Source organism: Lepus europaeus, chromosome 1 (assembly GCF_033115175.1).
Source record: "Lepus europaeus isolate LE1 chromosome 1, mLepTim1.pri, whole genome shotgun sequence".
Lineage (NCBI taxonomy): Eukaryota > Metazoa > Chordata > Mammalia > Lagomorpha > Leporidae > Lepus > Lepus europaeus.
The window spans coordinates 125,398,108-125,416,203 of NC_084827.1; the positions used below are offsets into that span (position 1 = coordinate 125,398,108).

An 18,096-nucleotide genomic window follows, 5' to 3' on the forward strand; every position below is an offset into this window, starting at 1 on the left:
CCAAGTCCTTGGGCCCTGCACCCGCATGGGAGACCAGGATAAGCACCGGGGTCCTGGTTATGGATCAGCACGGTGTGCCGGCCACAGCACACTGGCCGCAGCGGCCATTGGAGGTGAACCAATGGAAAACGAAGACCTTTCTCTCTGTGTCTCTCTCTCACTGTCCATTCTGCCTGTCAAAAAATAAATAAATAAATAAATAAATAAATAAAAAGAATATATGGGGAGCCAGTGCTGTGGAGCAGTGGGTTAAAGCCCTGGCCTGCGGTGCCAGCACTCGATATGGGTGCTGGTTTTAGTCCTGGCTGTTCCACTTCTGATCCAGCTCTCTGCTATGGACTGGGAAAGCAGTGGAAGATAGCCTAAGTCCTTGGGACCCTGCACCCATGTGGGAGACTAGGAAGAAGTTCCTAGCTCCAGATCTGCTCAGCTTTGGCCATTGTGGTTTGGGGAGTGAACCAGTAGATGGCTCTCTTTCTGGCTCTACCTCTCTGTAACTCTATCTTTCAAATAAATAAAGTAAATCTTTTTATTAAAAAAAAGAATATATGATACGTGCTTACACATACATACACACACATAAAATAGAATGTTATTCAGCCATAAAAAATAAGGAAACCCTGCCATATGCAACAACATAGATGGACTTGGAGGACACTATTCCAAGTTTAATAAGCTGGGCATTGAAAAACAAATACTGAAACATCTCCCTTATGTGCAGAATCTAAACACAACAAACTCATGGAAACAGAAAGTAGAACATCGAATGGTGTTTACCAGCGTAGGTATATGGGAGAAATCTATGTAAAAGGGTAGAGACTTTTAGATATAAGAGAAATAAGTTCTGGGGATGCAAAGGTATGTGTGATGATTCATGTGATGAGCAATTTGATTGTGGTAATCATTTTAAAGTATATACATATATTAAATAATTACTTTGTACATGTTTACTACATATGACTTTTATTTGACAGTTATACTATACTAAAGCTGGGAGAATTTAGAGATTATCTTTAAAGCAATGATAGTGTATGAGATCACCAAGAGAGTGGGGGTAAATAGCATATCAAACAACCATGCCCTGGGACGAGTTGGCATGTAGGAGTGAGAATTTGTAGGTTTATCTAGCAGAAGAGACTGCGGCTGAATAGCCTTAAAGTAGGGGGAGAAGACAGCTGTTTGGTCTTCTTGACATCAAATTAGTGTTTCAACCAAGAGAAAACGATCTACAGTGTTGACTCTGTGAAGATTTTTGTAGAAACTGTCCACTCTGCCTGTCAAAAAAAAAAAATGAGTGTGACGCTGACTGGATTTCCTTAGATGAATTTGTTAGGAACCTGGACAAGTACATTTTAAAGGAGAGATTGGAGTGAAAGCAACCAACAATTTTAAAGTATTTTTGTACTGTCAGGAATTTTCTAAGAAAGAAACAGGGAGCCATGGCATGGAGTCAGGAGAGGGTCTTCTGAAATGGGAGATAGTAAAGCAAGTTTCTGTGGTTCTGAGAATATTTTAGCAAAATGGAAGAAAATGATGATGATGACAATGATGATGATGAGGGAGAGAGAGAGAGAGAGAGGGAGGGGAGAGAGAGAACAGCTAGCTATAATTTTAGGAGCATTCCTTGAAAGCGGAAAGAATGTTGTAAAACTAAGGGGCTAAAATATGAGAGCTGAGTCTTATGAGAGAAGACAGATTTAGGAGTTTGGTCATGATAATGTCAATTCTTTAATGATTAGTTTGTAAAATCAGCAGTTTGAGGAGGACATGCGGATATTAGAGGTTTGAGGAGTGAATAGCACTCTGGGGACTTTGATTATTTAAACAGGGAAATACAGTAGATGTTTCAGAAAATTTTGAGGCCCATTTAAGAATTGTGGTTAAGCTCCCCGCTAATGCACCTGGGAAAGCACTGGAAGATGGCCCAAGTGCTTGGGCCCCTGCATCCATGTGGGAGACCCAGAAGATGCTCCTGGCTGCAGGCTACAGATTGGCCCAGCTCCAGCTGATGTGGCCAACTGGGGAGTGAACTAGCAGATGGATGATTATCTCTCTCTGTCTCTCTGTCTCTCTGTCTCTGTGCCTCTGCTTCTACCTCTCTGTCACTCTACCTTTCAAGTAAAAATAAATAAATCTTTTTTTTTTAAAAAAAAAAAGAACAATTGTGGTTAAAATTTTTGTGTGAAATCAGTCATGACTGTAAGTTTTTTTTTTTTAATCAACTGTGGTTTCCCATCTACATTTGGCAATGATTATTAGAGAAAATTTGATTTCATCTTGATTTTAGTTTTGCTATATGAGTATCTGTAATACCAGAGCTCAGCTCTGGGAAGAGCAGGTTCAGATTCTAACAGGCCAAAGTACTGAGAAGCTGACTTGCAGCTTCTTACCTCTGTGTTCTTGTGGTGTTGGGCGAGCACACAGGGAGTCTACCTTCACACTCATGGTGGTGAGCGAGTGTAAACCTCTGAATATAGATGCTCAGCTATGCCCCCAGCATCCTATATATTCTTACATACAATAGTGGCAGACAGCCAAATAGTTATATAGCAGAAATATGTCATCTTCTGGGCCTGCTGCCTGGCAGAATTCTATCAGCTTGTAGGCAAGGAAGCCTGATTGACTTCATTTTCTCAACAGCATCATAAAGAAGAGGACAAAGCTATTGGGAGTGAAGTTATGGAGTCTATAGAGAGGGCCCATGCCCTTTAATCTGAGTAAAGAGGAAAGTTAGGGGAAGGGAGATGGATCACCTTGGGGGAGACTGAAGTCTTCAAGAATCCCCTTTGGAGTAGGGGTTGTGGCATAGCAGGTAAAACTGCTGCCTGCAATGCTCTATTCCAGCTCCTCCACTTTGCATCCACTTCCTGCTAATGGGCTAGGAAAAGCAGCAGCAGATGGCCCAAGTAGTTGGGTCCCTGCCACCCTTGTGGGAGAACTGAACAAAACCCCTGGCTTCCTTGTGACCATCTGTGGAGTGAACCAATGGTTGGAAGATTCTCTCTCTCTCTCTCTCTCTTCTCCCTCTCCTTTTCTACCTCTCCTTCTCTCTCCCTCTCCTCTCTCCCTCTCTGTAATTTTGACTTTCAAATTGAAAAAATAAGTATAGACTGCTCTCTGGAGTAATGTGGAGATATGGGGAGGTATGGGGGTGTTATAATCAGCAGAGAATTTGGTCTGGTCCTGAGTTTGGCACATTACTGCAAAAGGAGAAGTGGCGCTCATATAGTCTCATGGCAGCTGCTTCCAAGAAACTGAGTGTTTTATTGAAAGCAGGCAGAACTCTGTGGCTGTGATTTAAACCAACCGAGGGCTTGTCACAGTGGTGGGGAGGAGGATAGGAGGATCTTCCATACCTACTCCAACTCTCTGGGTACATTAGTTGGCTGGGACTGCCATAACCATGCTCTACAGCTCAGTGCTGAACAGCAGATGTTTATTGTCACACAGTTTTGGAGACCAGACTTTGAACTGAAGACATCTTCAGAGGTGGCTTTTCCTGAGTGCCAAAGGAGAATCCGCTCCGAGCCTCTCTCCTAGCCTCTCGGAGCCATAGCTGTTTCCTGACTTGTAGATGCCATCCTCTCTGTCTGTACATCATTTTCCTTCTGTATGTGTCCCTCTGTGTCCACATTTCTTTGCACCGATGACTTCATCCTAGCTTGATAATCTACAAAGACTATTTCCAGATGCTGCTGGGTGTTAGAAATTCAATGTCTTGTTAGGGGACATAAACTCAACTTATACCAGTGGATTTTCCTCAAATTCTGCCAATGATAATACATTGCCAGGAGAATTTGGGCTTGAAAGGAATTTTAGTATTTATAAGTTCTAAAATTTGTAATCTTTCAGCATATGAGGGCCTGAGAAAAAAATGGGCCTATAAATGAACTATTGACAAAATGATTTTAAAGAAGTGTTTTTGCTCCGAATTATTCCAACCTAAGGTTTATAATGCTTAAAGTTTGTCAGTCCTTTCAGACTGAACATGGCTCCATCACTGCCATTATTTAAAATCCAAACATTCCTGACTTATTTTTCTATAAATGGCATGGATATAGGAAAAATGCATATGAAAACACAATATTTTAAAGAGGGAATGAAAAGCAAATTGAGAATGTTTAAATATGATAAGACTTAGTGTTTGCCTAATGCATGCTTGTTCTTTTGCAACTGGACATGACCTCATTGATGGGTCTTATCTGAAATCCATTACTACAAGACTTCCAGTGGTCACTTAGTGTTTCCTGTCAACACACTAAATGTCTAATCAGTTCTTTCTTCCAGTTCCTTATATTACTGCTTCACCATCTCTACTCTCCTGCAAAACTCTAACACATCCTCCCCATAATGACCCTGCTCCCTACTTTGATCAAACTGAAGCCACCAGAAGAGAACTTTCTGAGACTGCCACTACTAGGTTTTCCCATTAACAGCATCTCCTCCCTTTCTTAGCCAGTATATTTATGCTCTCAGTGTGTGCAGTTCATTGTATTTCAATGATATTACATTGAAGTAGGGAAAAAGTTCCATTTGACTCCACTGTGCTTACATCGTAATACAGAATTTTTTTGTTCACAGAGCAAAATGATTTGAAAATGTTAGCAACATTCACCAACCCTATTTCCTCATACTCCTTTTCTTTTTTAAAAAAAGATTCATTTATTTATCTGAAAGAGAAACACACACACACACACAGAGAAAGAGAGACAGACAGAGAGACAGAGTTGGGTCATCTTCTGCTGTTTTCCCAGGAACATTAGCGAGGAGCTGGATCCGAAGTGGTACAGCTGGGTCTCAGCCAGTGCCCATATAGGATGCCATTCTTGCAGGTGGCAGTTTTACCAGTTATGCCACAAGGCCAGCCCCTCATGCTTTTTTAATGCACTTCAAAACTGGGCTCCCACCCTATACTGCTTAACTGCTCTTGTGTAGGTCATGAAAGACTTGATTATTGTTAAATTCAGAGGTCAATTCTTAGTCATAATTTTTTGACCTGAGCAGCTTTTGACACTGTAACATTATGTCATCTCTTAATTATATCCTTTATCCATTTGATTTGCATGCTTCTACATTTTAGTTCTTTCTCCTAATTCATGCAGTACTCCTGGATTATATCCTTTTCTGTGTCATCCTATTCTCCTTGACCTCTTTGTGCTTAACTACTTGTCTCAGGTCTTACATATTATATTACGATAATGACTTCCACATTGATAGTTGAGCCCATAATGCTATTCTGAATTAATTTCAGACCAATATATCCATGTCTCCACTGGGGTACATTGGAAACCTCAAGTTTAACATTTTCAAACTGAACTCCAGATATTCAATCCAAAGATTTCTTTAGGAAAGTCTTTTCCATATTAGTTAATGAAGATTCTATTCTTTCATTTACTCTCGCCAAAATCTTTGGTGCTATATGTGACCCCCCTTCATCTTTTATGCTTCAAATCCAATTTTTCAGCAAATACTACTGGTTCTGTCTTCCAAATGGATGCATTGTGTAAGTTTTTCCCAACATCTTCTCTACTGCAAACCTAATCTGGCTGCTATCTTGCTTCTTTTAGAATTATGCAACTTTCTCTTTTATGTTGATTTTTTTAATTATAGGAAACCAAAATGATATGATTTTTATCATCCTAACCATTCTTAAGTGTGCATTAACAGAAAAGTGTCAAATATATTGTACAACAGATCTCAGACACCAAAAACATCTTGCAAAAGTGAAACTCTATATCCATTAAACAATTGTATTTCCTGCTGCCATTCCTCTTAACTCTCTCTTAATTTATTCATTGCCTAATTGCAGACTATTCTCAATATTGCATCTAGAGTTATGTTTTAAAGAAATTAATTAACTATTTGGTATAGAAGTTTTAAATTTACTGGGGCTGCATTGTGGTGTAGTGGGTAAAGTTGCCACTTGCAGTGCTGGCATCCCATATGGGCATCTGTTCAGTCTCGGCTGCTCCACTTCCCATCCAGTTCTCTGCTAACGGCCTGGGAAATTCTGCTGAGGATAGCCCAAGTCCTTGTGCCCCTACACCCACACGGGAAACCCAGAAGAAGCTCCAGGCTCCTGGCTTCAGACCAGCCCAGGCCCAACTGATGCAGCCATCTGGGGAGTGAACCAGTGGATGGAAGATATTCTCTCTCCCTCTCTCTCTCTCTCTCTCCCTCTTCCTCTCCCTTTCAACTCTGCCTTTCAAATAAATAAACATGTTAAAATGAAAAAATAATGTTTTATATTTATAGAAAAATTGAGCTATATACACCAAATACCCCATCCACACGTATATACATCTCTCCCCATTTGTACATCAGTTGCAACTGATGAATCCACCTCTCTCATTTTCTCTCAAAGACCATAGTTTAAAGTACTTGACACTTAGTGTTATGTATACTAGATGTTCAGACAAGTATGCATAATGTGTATCAACACATTGTAATATCATGGAGAAGAGTTTCACTGCCCTGCAAATCCTCTGTGTTCTGCCTGTTCCTCTAGTCCTCCTCCCTAACCCCTGGCAAACACTGATCTTTTTACCGTATGCTTAGTTTTTAGCCTTTCTGGGATGTAATATAGTTGGAAACATACTGTATACTGTCTTTTAGGATTGGCTCCTTTGATTTACTCACACGATTTTTATTTATTTATGTATTCAAAAGGCATAATCACACTCACACACACACACACACACACAGAGAGAGAGAGAGAGAGAGAGAGAGAGAGAGAGAGAGAGAATCTTCCATTGTAGGTTCACTTCCCAGTGGCCACAACAGCCAGGAGGGAGCCAGGCCGAAGTCAGAAGCCAGGAGCCTCCTCTGGGTCTCCCATGTGGATGCAGGGACCCAAGGACTTGGAAAATCCTCTGCTGCCCTCCTAGGCACATGAACAAGGAGCTGGATTGGAAGTGAAGCATTTGGCACTTGAACTAGCACCCATATGGGATGCCAGCACTGTAGGCCGGAGCTGTAACCCACTGAGCCACAGTGTAGTTTCCTATTTATATTTTAAGTTTCCTCCAAGTGTTTTCATGACTTGGTAATTCATTTCTTTTCAGCACTAAATAGTATTCCATCATCTGGATACACTGTATTTTTTCTTTGCCCCTACTGAAGGAGCTCTTGGTTGTCCTTAATTTTGGGCAATTATGAATAAAGTGCTGTCAACATGTATGCATAAGTTTTTGTATGGACCTGTTTTCAATTTAATTGAGGGTTTCTAAATTGTATGGTAATAGTGAATTTACTTTTGCAAGAAGTTGCTGAATTTTCTTCCAAAGTGGTTGTACTATTTTTCATTCCCACTAGAAAGGAGTGAGAATTCCTATTGCTACATATCTTTACCAGGAGTTGGTGTTTCCAGTGTTTTGTGTTTGGGGCCATTCTGTAGGTGTATATGGTACCTCATTGTTTTAATTTTCAGTTCTCTAATGACATATGATGTGATCATTTCTTCATATGCTCACTTGTCATCTGTGAATCTTTTTTGGTGAAGTGTCCAGGTCTTTATTCCATTTTTAATTTGGTTGTTTGTTTTATTATTGTTGAGTTTACAAATCCTATATTATATTTGATATTGGGCCTTAATTAAATGTGTCTTTTGCAAACATTTTCTTCCTGTCTGTAGCTTGTCATCTCATTCTTGACATCTTTCACAGAGCAGATGTTTTTAATTTTAACAAAGACCAGCTTGTCAGGTTTTTTCCTTTCATTATTTTTGGCTTCAGTGTATATACAAAGGTCATTTTCACATTCCAAGGATATCTAAGTTTTTTCTCCTATGCTGTTTTCTAGGAGTTTTATAAATTTGGTTTTTTTCATTTAGGTCTTTGATCCATTTTGGATTATTGCTTGTGAAAAGTATAAGATCATCTAGATTCACCTTCTTCTTCTTTTTTTTTTTTTTTTTTTTTTTTTTGTCAGATATCCAGTTCTGGCACCATTTGTTGGCAGACTATATTTATTCTGTTTTGTGGCTTTCTGCTTTGTCAACAGTTACTTGACTACATGTATATTGGTCAATTTCGTAGCTTCTCTGTTCTATTTCATTGCTCCCTTTTTTCTGTCCTGTCACCAGTGTCATACTGTTCTGGTGACGGTAACCTGATAGTATGTCTTGAAGCCAGGTAGTATCCTCTCTCCCATCTCCAGGAGTCCCTGCAAGGTGCCACTTTGGAAAACTCTTGGCCAGGGTCAGCATCTCAGCTTCACAGTCTGCCAAATGCATTCTTCTTTATGGTGACCCAGAGCCAGCTGAATTTGAGATATCTGAACTCAACAAAAGCATGCCAAGGGTGACATTAAAATTGGAATGCAAATTTGTTAGTTTGTAAAAGGAGATATTACCAACAAGTGAAGACAGTGCCTTCTCCCCTTGTAAGCAAATACTGCTATCGCAAGTGTTCTTTCGTGCTTAGGATGTGAGATGGGTGATTTGGTTATGTTACTGGGACACATGCTGACATCAGAGCATGGTAGCCTGCAGTGGCTGTTGCTTCAATAGGGAAATGCCCTGCCTGGAGGACAGAGAGTTCCAAAATGCCAGCACAGGAAGTCCTTCTCTGGATGCCCTTAAAAACACAGACAATGCTTGCTTCTGTGGCTGCAAATGCAATTCTCTTTTTGTTATTTTATTTTTAGTGTTTTCAAAGCTAACCACTGACTCTTGCTAATCAATACTTTCTTTATTTTATATATGCTATTGCGGTCAATCAATTGCAATCAAGAGTTGCAGCCTGGGCAGCCATTCTGTCTCTTTGTAAAGTGAAATTTTCTGATGCTGTTTAGCTCCATTATACATAGGTTTAAAAATTTAACTCTATTTCTAAATTCACGGGGTGAGCATTAGCTTCAGGAGAAAAAGGAAGTATTAGAAGGACACTTAACTACCGAGGGCAAAAGAGGTACCCTGTCTTTCAAAGTGATTTTCATCCTAAACTGAACAGCAGAATCCTTGCAAAATATATTTGATTTTAATTAAATTTGTATATACATGTATGTAAATAATTCTTCTTTGGCTCTAATCTCAGCCTTATAGATCAAGATGCTTTTTCACACTATGATAAATTATACCACATTACTCTCCAAATATGTTGTTTATATTCATACTTGTAATAATGGTTTTTAATAATGTCTTCTCCCTTACCTTTTCAGTATTTACTTCTAAATCTTTCATTTTATTTTAACTCCTGAGGGAAGGCTTTGGTAAATATATGATAGATTAAAAAATAAGTGTTAAATATATGATACTTCTAAGTGCCTGTTAATATCACAGAAACATGTTGTCCCTATTCCCATGTACGAAGAAGAGAAAAGCATGCTACATGTTTATTCTTCTGCAGGGAATTTCTTCCCTCAGTAATGAGGAATTAAGTAAAACAATTACATGTTGCTTTGCCATTCATGTTAATTGACCAGGCACTATGTTAGAATGAGTTTAATTGTGCTATGTTTATGCAATTTACTTTTTAAAAAAAGTAGAAAGGGATAGATTTATGGTGCATTTGGGACATAGTTTTGGTTTGAAATGAAATAGATCTCTGTAACCTTCACTGTATTAATGTAGACCTGTTCCCTACCAGTAAATTACAAGTGGATTAACCAAAATATAATATGTATGAAAGCATTTAGGGAAATGTAGAATACGTTTTCAAATTGAGATATGATGGACTTCTGCTGGGGCACCTTTCTCTACCATATTGTAGATTCAATTATGTTCCTTGAGTATAGATAGCATGATTATTTGGATAAAGTTTAGCGGGTTGTACTCAAAGAACTACTGGAAAATCATCTTTCTTGGGCCATGGAAATCATTTCCTGGGACCTGTTAGGTCTTCAGAAAACTAACTCCTGGTCAATGTATGTTGCAAACAAGTTTTCATAGACATCAGCCTTTCTGTTTCCCTTAATGTAACGGGCAAATTGTGCAAAAAATGCTTGTCCAAATTACTTTACCCCAAATTTGAACTCTACTTTTTCTTATCAGAACTCTGCTTATGCTTTATTTGTTCTATTGGTCCATAGCACTTATTCATTAAGTTAGCCTATCTATATTTAGCCCATCACCCTTTGGCCTATAGCTCTATCTGGTTTGCAGGTTTATCTCTTTTATGCTCAGCATACAGGAAGGGCATTATGGTACTGAACTCATTTTGCTTGATTATAACTGTGTCTCATCACCAAAGACTAGACCATGATAGTTTTTCTGTGACTTCCTGAGTCTAGTTCCAGATCTGAACACAGCAGAGAGAAAAGCCGTCTCTTTCCTAATGACCTGAGCATTGTTTGCTACTAGGGAATGATCTTGGGCAAGCTTAAATTCTGTATCTTGTTGACTCCAAATTCTATGAAAAGAACAACACTGAAAATTATGTTTAAATTAACTATGTAAAGCCCTTTGATAATGAAAAGGGTCCATAACCTTGAATTACCATATTTTCCTTTAGGTTCTAATTGGGAAAGGATCAGTGCGACTAGAAGACTAAGTTCCAATGACTCAAGTAATGAATTTGCAGTAGGAATTAGAGGCCAAGTTTTGTGTTTCAGCTCAGGCAACAAAGAATTTGTGAATTTAACAAGTCACTTCAATGTTTGAAAGTGTTCCTTTATTTTCCATTGCCTTGGCAACTCATGACAAGAGCCTAGAGTGATCACTGACACCATAAACAAGAGTGTCAATTTGTTAAGTCAACAACAGGAGTCACTGTGCACTTACTCCTCATGTAGGATCTCTGTCCTTAATGTGTTGTACAATGTGAATTAATGCTATAACTAGTACTCAGTATTTTACACTTTGCGTTTCTGTGTGTGTGCAAACTGTTGAAATCTTTACTTGTTATATACTAAATTGATCTTCTGTATATAAAGATAATTGAAAATGAATCTTGATGCTAATGGAATGAAAGAGGTAGCAGGAGAGGGGAGGATTGCAGGTGGGAGGGAAGTTATGGTGGGGGGAAGCCATTGTAATCCATAAGCTGTACTGGAAATTTATATTTATTAAATAAAAGTTAAAAAAAGAAAGTGTTCCTTTATATTTAAACTTAAGGGGTTAGACCAGTATTTGGATTTGTAATTATTTGAAGGCTAGAGATTCTGCTGAAAATGATGACCTTCTTCAGAAAAAAAAAAGCACAAATACAACTATAAATAGAATATCAAGAAGGTCAGAGCTCACTAAAATCCACCCACAGATTCTCTAGGGGATTTGAGAATGATTTTTAATGTCTAAAGTATGTGGTTGGGGAAAAAAAGAATCTATTTTCATTTGTTGCTTCTAATGTGAATTATTTTTAAAATGTGGATTTAGGCTATTATGTCATTTTAAGTTACAATTGCCTTTGTTTGTAACTTTCAGTACTCATAGCAAAGCAAACTTTTCAATGGTAGAAAACATTTCCTTTATAGATTAACAGCATCTCAGGATCAGTGGGCTGACTGACCTGTCAATGCAGTGCTATCTATTAGTCTCCTCGGAAGTAGAAATTTAACTTTGACATAAACACACACAGTGATGGTAACTCATACATGTATTACTAGGAAAACAGAAAGCAGTTAATAAATTTCTTCTTTTTAAAAACTATTTGTTAATTAAAAGTCAGAGTCACAGAGAGGGTGAGACAGAGAGAGAGAGATCTTCCATTCACTGGTTCACTCCCCAAATGACAAAGTCCGTGTGGAACTCCCACATGGGTGCAGGGACCCAAGAATTTGGGCCATGTTTTACTGCTTTCCCAGGCACATTAGCAGGGAGCTGTATTGGACGTAGAGCAGCTAGAACTTGAACCAGCACCCATAAGGGATGCCAGCATCACAGGTGGCTTAACCCTCTATGCCACAACTCTGGCCCCAGAACTTTCTCCTTTGTATTGAGTTTTTATCTGTCCCCTGCCCTTATATGCACATAAGTGTCAGCTTTTTACCTTATTTTTGCTCTGAGAATCTGCATGGATTAATTTTATTTGTTTTAATAGAATTTTAAGAGTTCAAAGAAAGCCTATATTATTTTCTCCATATTAAATGTTTCAGTTTCATCTACAATTCCTCTAAAAAATCAATTTCATTAGAATTCTTTCCATCCCAATCATCCTTTTATTTTTTTTAACTTTATTTATTTATTTATTTTTGGCAGAGTGGACAGTGAGAGAGAGAGAGACAGAGACAGAGAGAAAGGTCTTCCTTTTCCGTTGGTTCACCCCGCCACCCCCCCCCCCCCCCCAGTGGCCGCTGTGGCTAGTGCGGTGCAGCTGGCGCACCACGCTGACCCGAAGCCAGGAGCCAGGTGCTTCTCCTGGTCTCCCATGAGGTGCAGGGCCCAAGGACTTGGGCCATCCTCCACTGCTCTCCCGGGCCACAGCAGAGAGCTGGCCTGGAAGAGGGGCAACTGGGACAGAATCCGGCGCCCCAACCGGGACTAGAACCCTGTGTGCCGGCGCTGCAGGCGGAGGATTAGCCTATTGAGCCATGGCCCCAATCATCCTTTTCAATGGTCCTCTAGAAATGCAGAGCCCAGAACCCAGCAGCGTGTTGTGGCAAAAGTCTGACCAACACCTGGTTAGAGACCAAGTCTCTTTCTAAAACTGTCCACTCTGCCTTTGAGAATGCCACCAAGAGCATCACGAGCTGTTTTCTTTGTAAAAGATAACACCTATTTCACATTGAAATTGTAGTAGCCTAAGACCTTTGCTATCATTAGTCAAGGTTGCCCTCGTACTATATTTTTTAGAACTAAAATATCTTTTCTAAAAACAAAATCTCTGATAACCACTATCTTAATTGCTTAGGCAAACATTCCAGCTCTTAGAAACCTTTGAAATACTAGTTTTGCCATTCACTGTATCATCTTTCCCAAATTTCTCATTAACAAATGTAGTAAGTCTGACATGTTAGGTTCTAAGCTAATTCATAAAGATATTGACCTGTGTTTAGCTGAATATAAGCTTCTACATAAAGGTTCACTACTAATTCTTTATTGGGCTGCTTTACAACTAAATCCAGTCCACATTTCACCACCTGACCTACAGAACAGAGAAGAGCAGATATATTGTGTTCTTCTTGGTTACAACATTTATTTATTTTCCCTTTCTTCCTTTATTCAATCTACTTTCTTTTCCTACAGCTGTTTTCATCACCACTTCATGCATTCATACAACATAACCTGAGCCTGCATGTCTTCCTGTATGCTCATATTGCTATGGAGAAAAGAACAACCCCTGTTTTCTTAGGATCCCTGTGCCTCCTGCCTGTATGCAGCCCTGACTGAGTCTGTATTAGCGCCAGGAGGCTCTTTACCTTGTGCTGAGCCATGGCCCCTGTGCGGATGGAGCATTTGCCTATGTCTTTAGCATTTGACAGAGGAATCTTTGAGAATTTCAACAACATCCACTTATAAATCTATTTTCCTCTACTCTCAGAATTACTCAAACATCAAATGAAGGTTTAAAGAAAACTGAAACCCAAGCACTTGTGTGTTTGAGACTGGGAAGGGATGTAGGGAAAAGACAATTCTTAGGAAGTCCTCAGCAGACTTCACACTTTAATATCAGCATTAATGTATCTGTACCCCAATGAATATTTCTGGAAGGCAAAGAGAAAGCTTGTCATAAAGACTATTTCAAAACACAAATTAATGGGACTTGCATTGTGGTGTAGTGGGTGAAGCCATAGCCTGTGACACCAGCATCACATATGGGCACTGGTTTTTGTCCTGCTCCTCCACTTCTGATCCAGCTCCCTGCTAATGGTCGGAGAAAGCAGCAGAAGTTTGTCCAAGTACTTGGGTCCCTTCCACTCATGTGGAAGACCCGAATGAAGTTCCTGGCTCCTAGCTCCTGGCTTCTACCTGGCTCAGTCCTGATTGTTGCTACGGTGTGAACCAATGGATCAAAGATCTCTCTCTCTCTCTCTGATTCTGACTTTCAAGCAAATAAATAAATCTTTTAAAAAATCACATAAATTAACAACCATTTTTTATCCAATTGAAAGATGGCATTAGTGTAAACTGCTTTGGGAATCAAAAAATTTGTAGGAGATATTCTAAAGAACAACTCTGTGATCCAATGTCATCAGCTTCTGCTCTATTAAAATATTTTGCATGGAAATAATTATTATCACAAACAAATAAAGCTAAGAATGGGACTTTCCAACGTTTCTCCCAGTGAGTTATTTTACTTTTAAAAAGGCACAGATTGGAAGGGGAGAGGGAGCGGGAAAGGGGAGGGTTGTGGGTGGGAGGGAAGTTTTGGGAGGGGGAAGCCATTCTAACCCATAAGCTGTACTTTGGAAATTTATATTCATTAAATAAAAGTTTAATTAAAAAAAAAAGGCACAGTTTGGGACCTGGCACTGTGGCATAGTAGGCTATGCCTCCACTTGTAGCACCAGCATGCCATATGGGCACGGTTTGGTATCATGGCTGTTCTTCTTCTGATCCAGCTCTCTGCTATGGCCTGGGACAGCAGTGGAAATGGCCCAAGTGCTTGGGCTTCTGCACCTGTGTGGGAGATCCAAAGGAAGCTCCTGGCTCCTGGCTTCTGATTTGCCCAGCTCCAACTGTTGCAGCCACTTGGGGAGTGAACCAGTGAATGGAAGACCTCTCTGTATCTCCCTCTCTCTGTAGCTCTACTTCTCAAATAAATAAATAACTAAACAAACATAATTCTATCATATAACTTTGTGATCATTATTATTATAAATTAAATGTGCATTGGGTTAAGCAAGCAGATCTATATTCAAGTTTTGGAGGTTGTTAATTAATAATTTGGACATTTTAATTCCTGATTTTTAATGTTGGATTCTCTCATTTAGATAAACCAATCTTGGCATGAGGTCATTAATGCTCATTTTAAAAGAATTGTCTTGAACACAAAGTAATTATTTTCTGTTTACCTTATGGATGAAAGGGATGAGCTGCGAAGTCAAATGGAAAATATGCAAACCTGTGGAGTTAGTCTAATTCAGCTGAGGAAAGTAGTGGCAGATGGCTGAATCGTTATTGTGTTTTAATATTTCAGAGGGAACCTCAGGACCCTCTGAACCAAGTAAATTGATATATCTAAATATATGTTGAAGCCTTCAGGATAATAGCAAAGTCTGGGTCAGCACTTCAGAAGCTCAAGGTGAAAATGAGTTGCAATATCCTGCTAATGCAATATTATGACTCATTCATCCATTCAATATACTGATATATTGAGAAACTATGAAATGCCCTTTAATATTTTCTCTCAGGACCATACTATTCCTATAATCATGAACTAATCACTTATTTTAGCCTAAATTTAGCCATCCAGGTATTTATCTGATGGAGTAGTTGTGAGGTTTAGAGGTCTAAAAGACTCTAACAATGAGACCAGTTGGATGTTCATTGAACTCCCTTCCCTTTCCCTTAGCATTTAGATCTTCTTTTCATGTAGTTTATAATAATATGAAATCTGTTCCATTCTTTTATAACAAATTTCTCTCTACAGTCTTGAGTCAACAGGAATTGTGAGTGATCCGTGTTTGCAGATGAAATTAAAGTATTTAAATATTATTACAACTGATCAAATATTTTTGCAAGATAATCCACCAAGCCCAAGGATATCATTCTTTGCCAAAGGTGCTCTCAGGCTTGCTGACTGCAGTATGTGCAAATCCACATATTTTTTGCATGTCTGCTTCAGAGCAAAAATGAACAGTGACTTCCTTTCATTTATCAATTATAACTGGAGTTTTTTCAGTAATATGTATAAAAATCTCATGAATTTATTTTCCAAAATATAAAAAAGTAGCAAATTTTTCGTATTACCTGTGTGCATGGAGTTTCAATTAGTTTGATGTCTTAACAGAATAATCCCAAAGTAAATGAGAGATAATTTCTTAGGTTGACTGTTGTAGTAGTTGCCTCCAGAGTTATACTCCAAATTTGAATTGTTTGCAAAAAAAAAAAAAAGAAAAAGTCCAGATAGGTTATTGAGAAACTGCCAAATTCTATACCAAAGTGTCTCTTCATTGGTAATTCAATCAAGTATCTAGGCAATACATACTTATGATCACCTACTGTTTGCTAGGCATTGTGCCTCTGGCTCTGAACTGAAGCTGTTTTCTGACACACAAGGAGTTTGCTCTAAAAAGAAAGATATATAAACAATAAGTTGTGTAAGTTAATTGGTTCAGGAGTAGGTGACCCACGAGCAGTAGGGGGAAGATGTCAAAGAGCCAGCTGAGTGTACAAGGGGAAGTGGTGTGTCCTTCAGAGAGGAAGCAAGCTGATATGCAGATAAGTGGGAGATGACTTGGTTGGTGAAGAGGAAGAAGTTTCGCAGTAATAACAGAAAGAGATTGGCCTGGAGGCCTGAAGGAGCCTGGGGTGGCCAGGGAATGGGAAAGAAGAAGTTACTGCTGTTGAAGTGTGAATTTCTATTAAAGGCAGGAACAGCAAGGGCCGGTGAGAAATGGGGCTCAGTAGGTAGCGGTGAGGCAAGATCATTAGAGCCTCATATAGGACAAAGGAATTTTCATGTTTTTTTCCACTCTGTAGGTTAGAGGGGAAGTTGTAAAAGGATTTTGAGTAGAGAATTCCCATAACTGAATTCTGAAACCAAGTTCTGAAAGAAGACAAACAATATTGTGATTGTTTTGTTGTTTACAAGTTCCAGAAATGGCACACACACTCTTTTGTTACTAGGAGCTTCAATGGTTCTCGTTGTAATAGAGTTCAGGGTTGCCAAAAGCAATATTTGAACTAAATGATACATCAGAATTATAATAAGCATCTGTGAAGAGATTGCTAGTTAATAGGTTTTTAATAGGCTGTGATGCAATCCTTAATGAAGAATATTTAATTATGAAAGATAGCCTGTCTCAAATGGAAAGTTGACTGGGTGTATTTTTATTGCTCAGTATATTAAAAGGGTTACATAGGATTACATTGTTGAGAATCTTGAAGAAAAGCACACATATGCCAATGAAAACTTTCTGTTTATTTCCTTTATGTCTCGTTGCAAAGCTGGAACTCCATTACACTTAAAATTTTCACATTCTTTTTAATGATTTCAGGAGTTAAACATCTGAAAGGTCAGAATGAATCAGCATTCCCCGAAGAAGAAGAAGGTGTAAATGAAAGAGAAGAACAGTGGGACCATTAATCACCAGTCTGCAGCAAGAAGGCTTCCCGGGAATAACTGAACTGTTTACTTTTCTGAATACATCATGGCTCTCCACTGCTTGACCTCAACAGCATTCTCCACCTCTGCACTCCACACACGGACAATAGTAAACCATCTCCTGGAGCCCTCCTTGACCGAACTGTAGACTAAGTGCAGAGTGTTCCACACCACTTACAATTCAGCATTTATTTTATAGAAATGTTTCTTTTTAACTATATAGAAATTTGCAAATACGTGACCATCCTAACTTTAATTCTGTCAGAGCTTAATCTCTGATATCTTACTGATATGGTTTGCATCTAAGTTCAAATGTAAATAGCATTACTTCAAGAGTAAAAAAATAAATATTAAATAAATGTAGATATAAGTACGTGTGGGTTTCACTTAAGAGGAATATCTAACAAAGCTTTCAAGCTAATATCTGCATTTATCAAATATTTTCCATACACAGAACTGAACAGTGTTTATCGCAGAAAAATGATGAAATGTCAGATTAAGTCAAAATACCACAGGTGCCAACGTTGTTGTGCTGTAGGTTAAGCTGTTGCTTGCAATTCCAGCATCATCACATACGTGAGTGTCATTTGAGTTTCAGTTAATAATGTGCTTGGGAATGCAGCATAAAATGGCTCAAATACTTGCTCCTGTCCCCAATCCATGTGGGAGACCAGGACAGATCTTGGCCCCTGTTTTGGCCTGGTCTAGACCTGGCTGTTGCTATAATCTGGGGATTGAACCAGCCAATGGAAGATTCTTTTTCTCTATGTCTTCTCCCCTCGCTCTCTCTCTCTCTCTCTCTCTGTCACTCAGTCTTTCAAAGAAATATTTAATCTTTTTAAAAGAATGGCAATATTACATACTAAACATCTTCCCCGACATAGCTTGTTAAATGGTATTTAAAGAACTATATAATTTTCCTAATTTGTTAAACCTATAATATATATAT

At 38.8% G+C, this 18,096-nt stretch overlaps 1 protein-coding gene across 2 annotated transcripts in view; it reads left to right on the plus strand.

Annotated features, from left to right (window-relative positions):
* PPP1R1C (protein phosphatase 1 regulatory inhibitor subunit 1C) overlaps positions 1–17,129 on the plus strand; it is a 136,284-nt gene extending 119,155 nt beyond the window's left edge. For both annotated transcript variants that reach the window (XM_062200951.1, XM_062200960.1), the window contains exon 5: positions 17,041–17,129. In XM_062200951.1, coding sequence (XP_062056935.1) covers positions 17,041–17,129 — 89 coding nt within the window. The remainder of the gene's footprint in view (positions 1–17,040) is intronic.
* Positions 17,130–18,096: the final 967 nt, after the last annotated feature.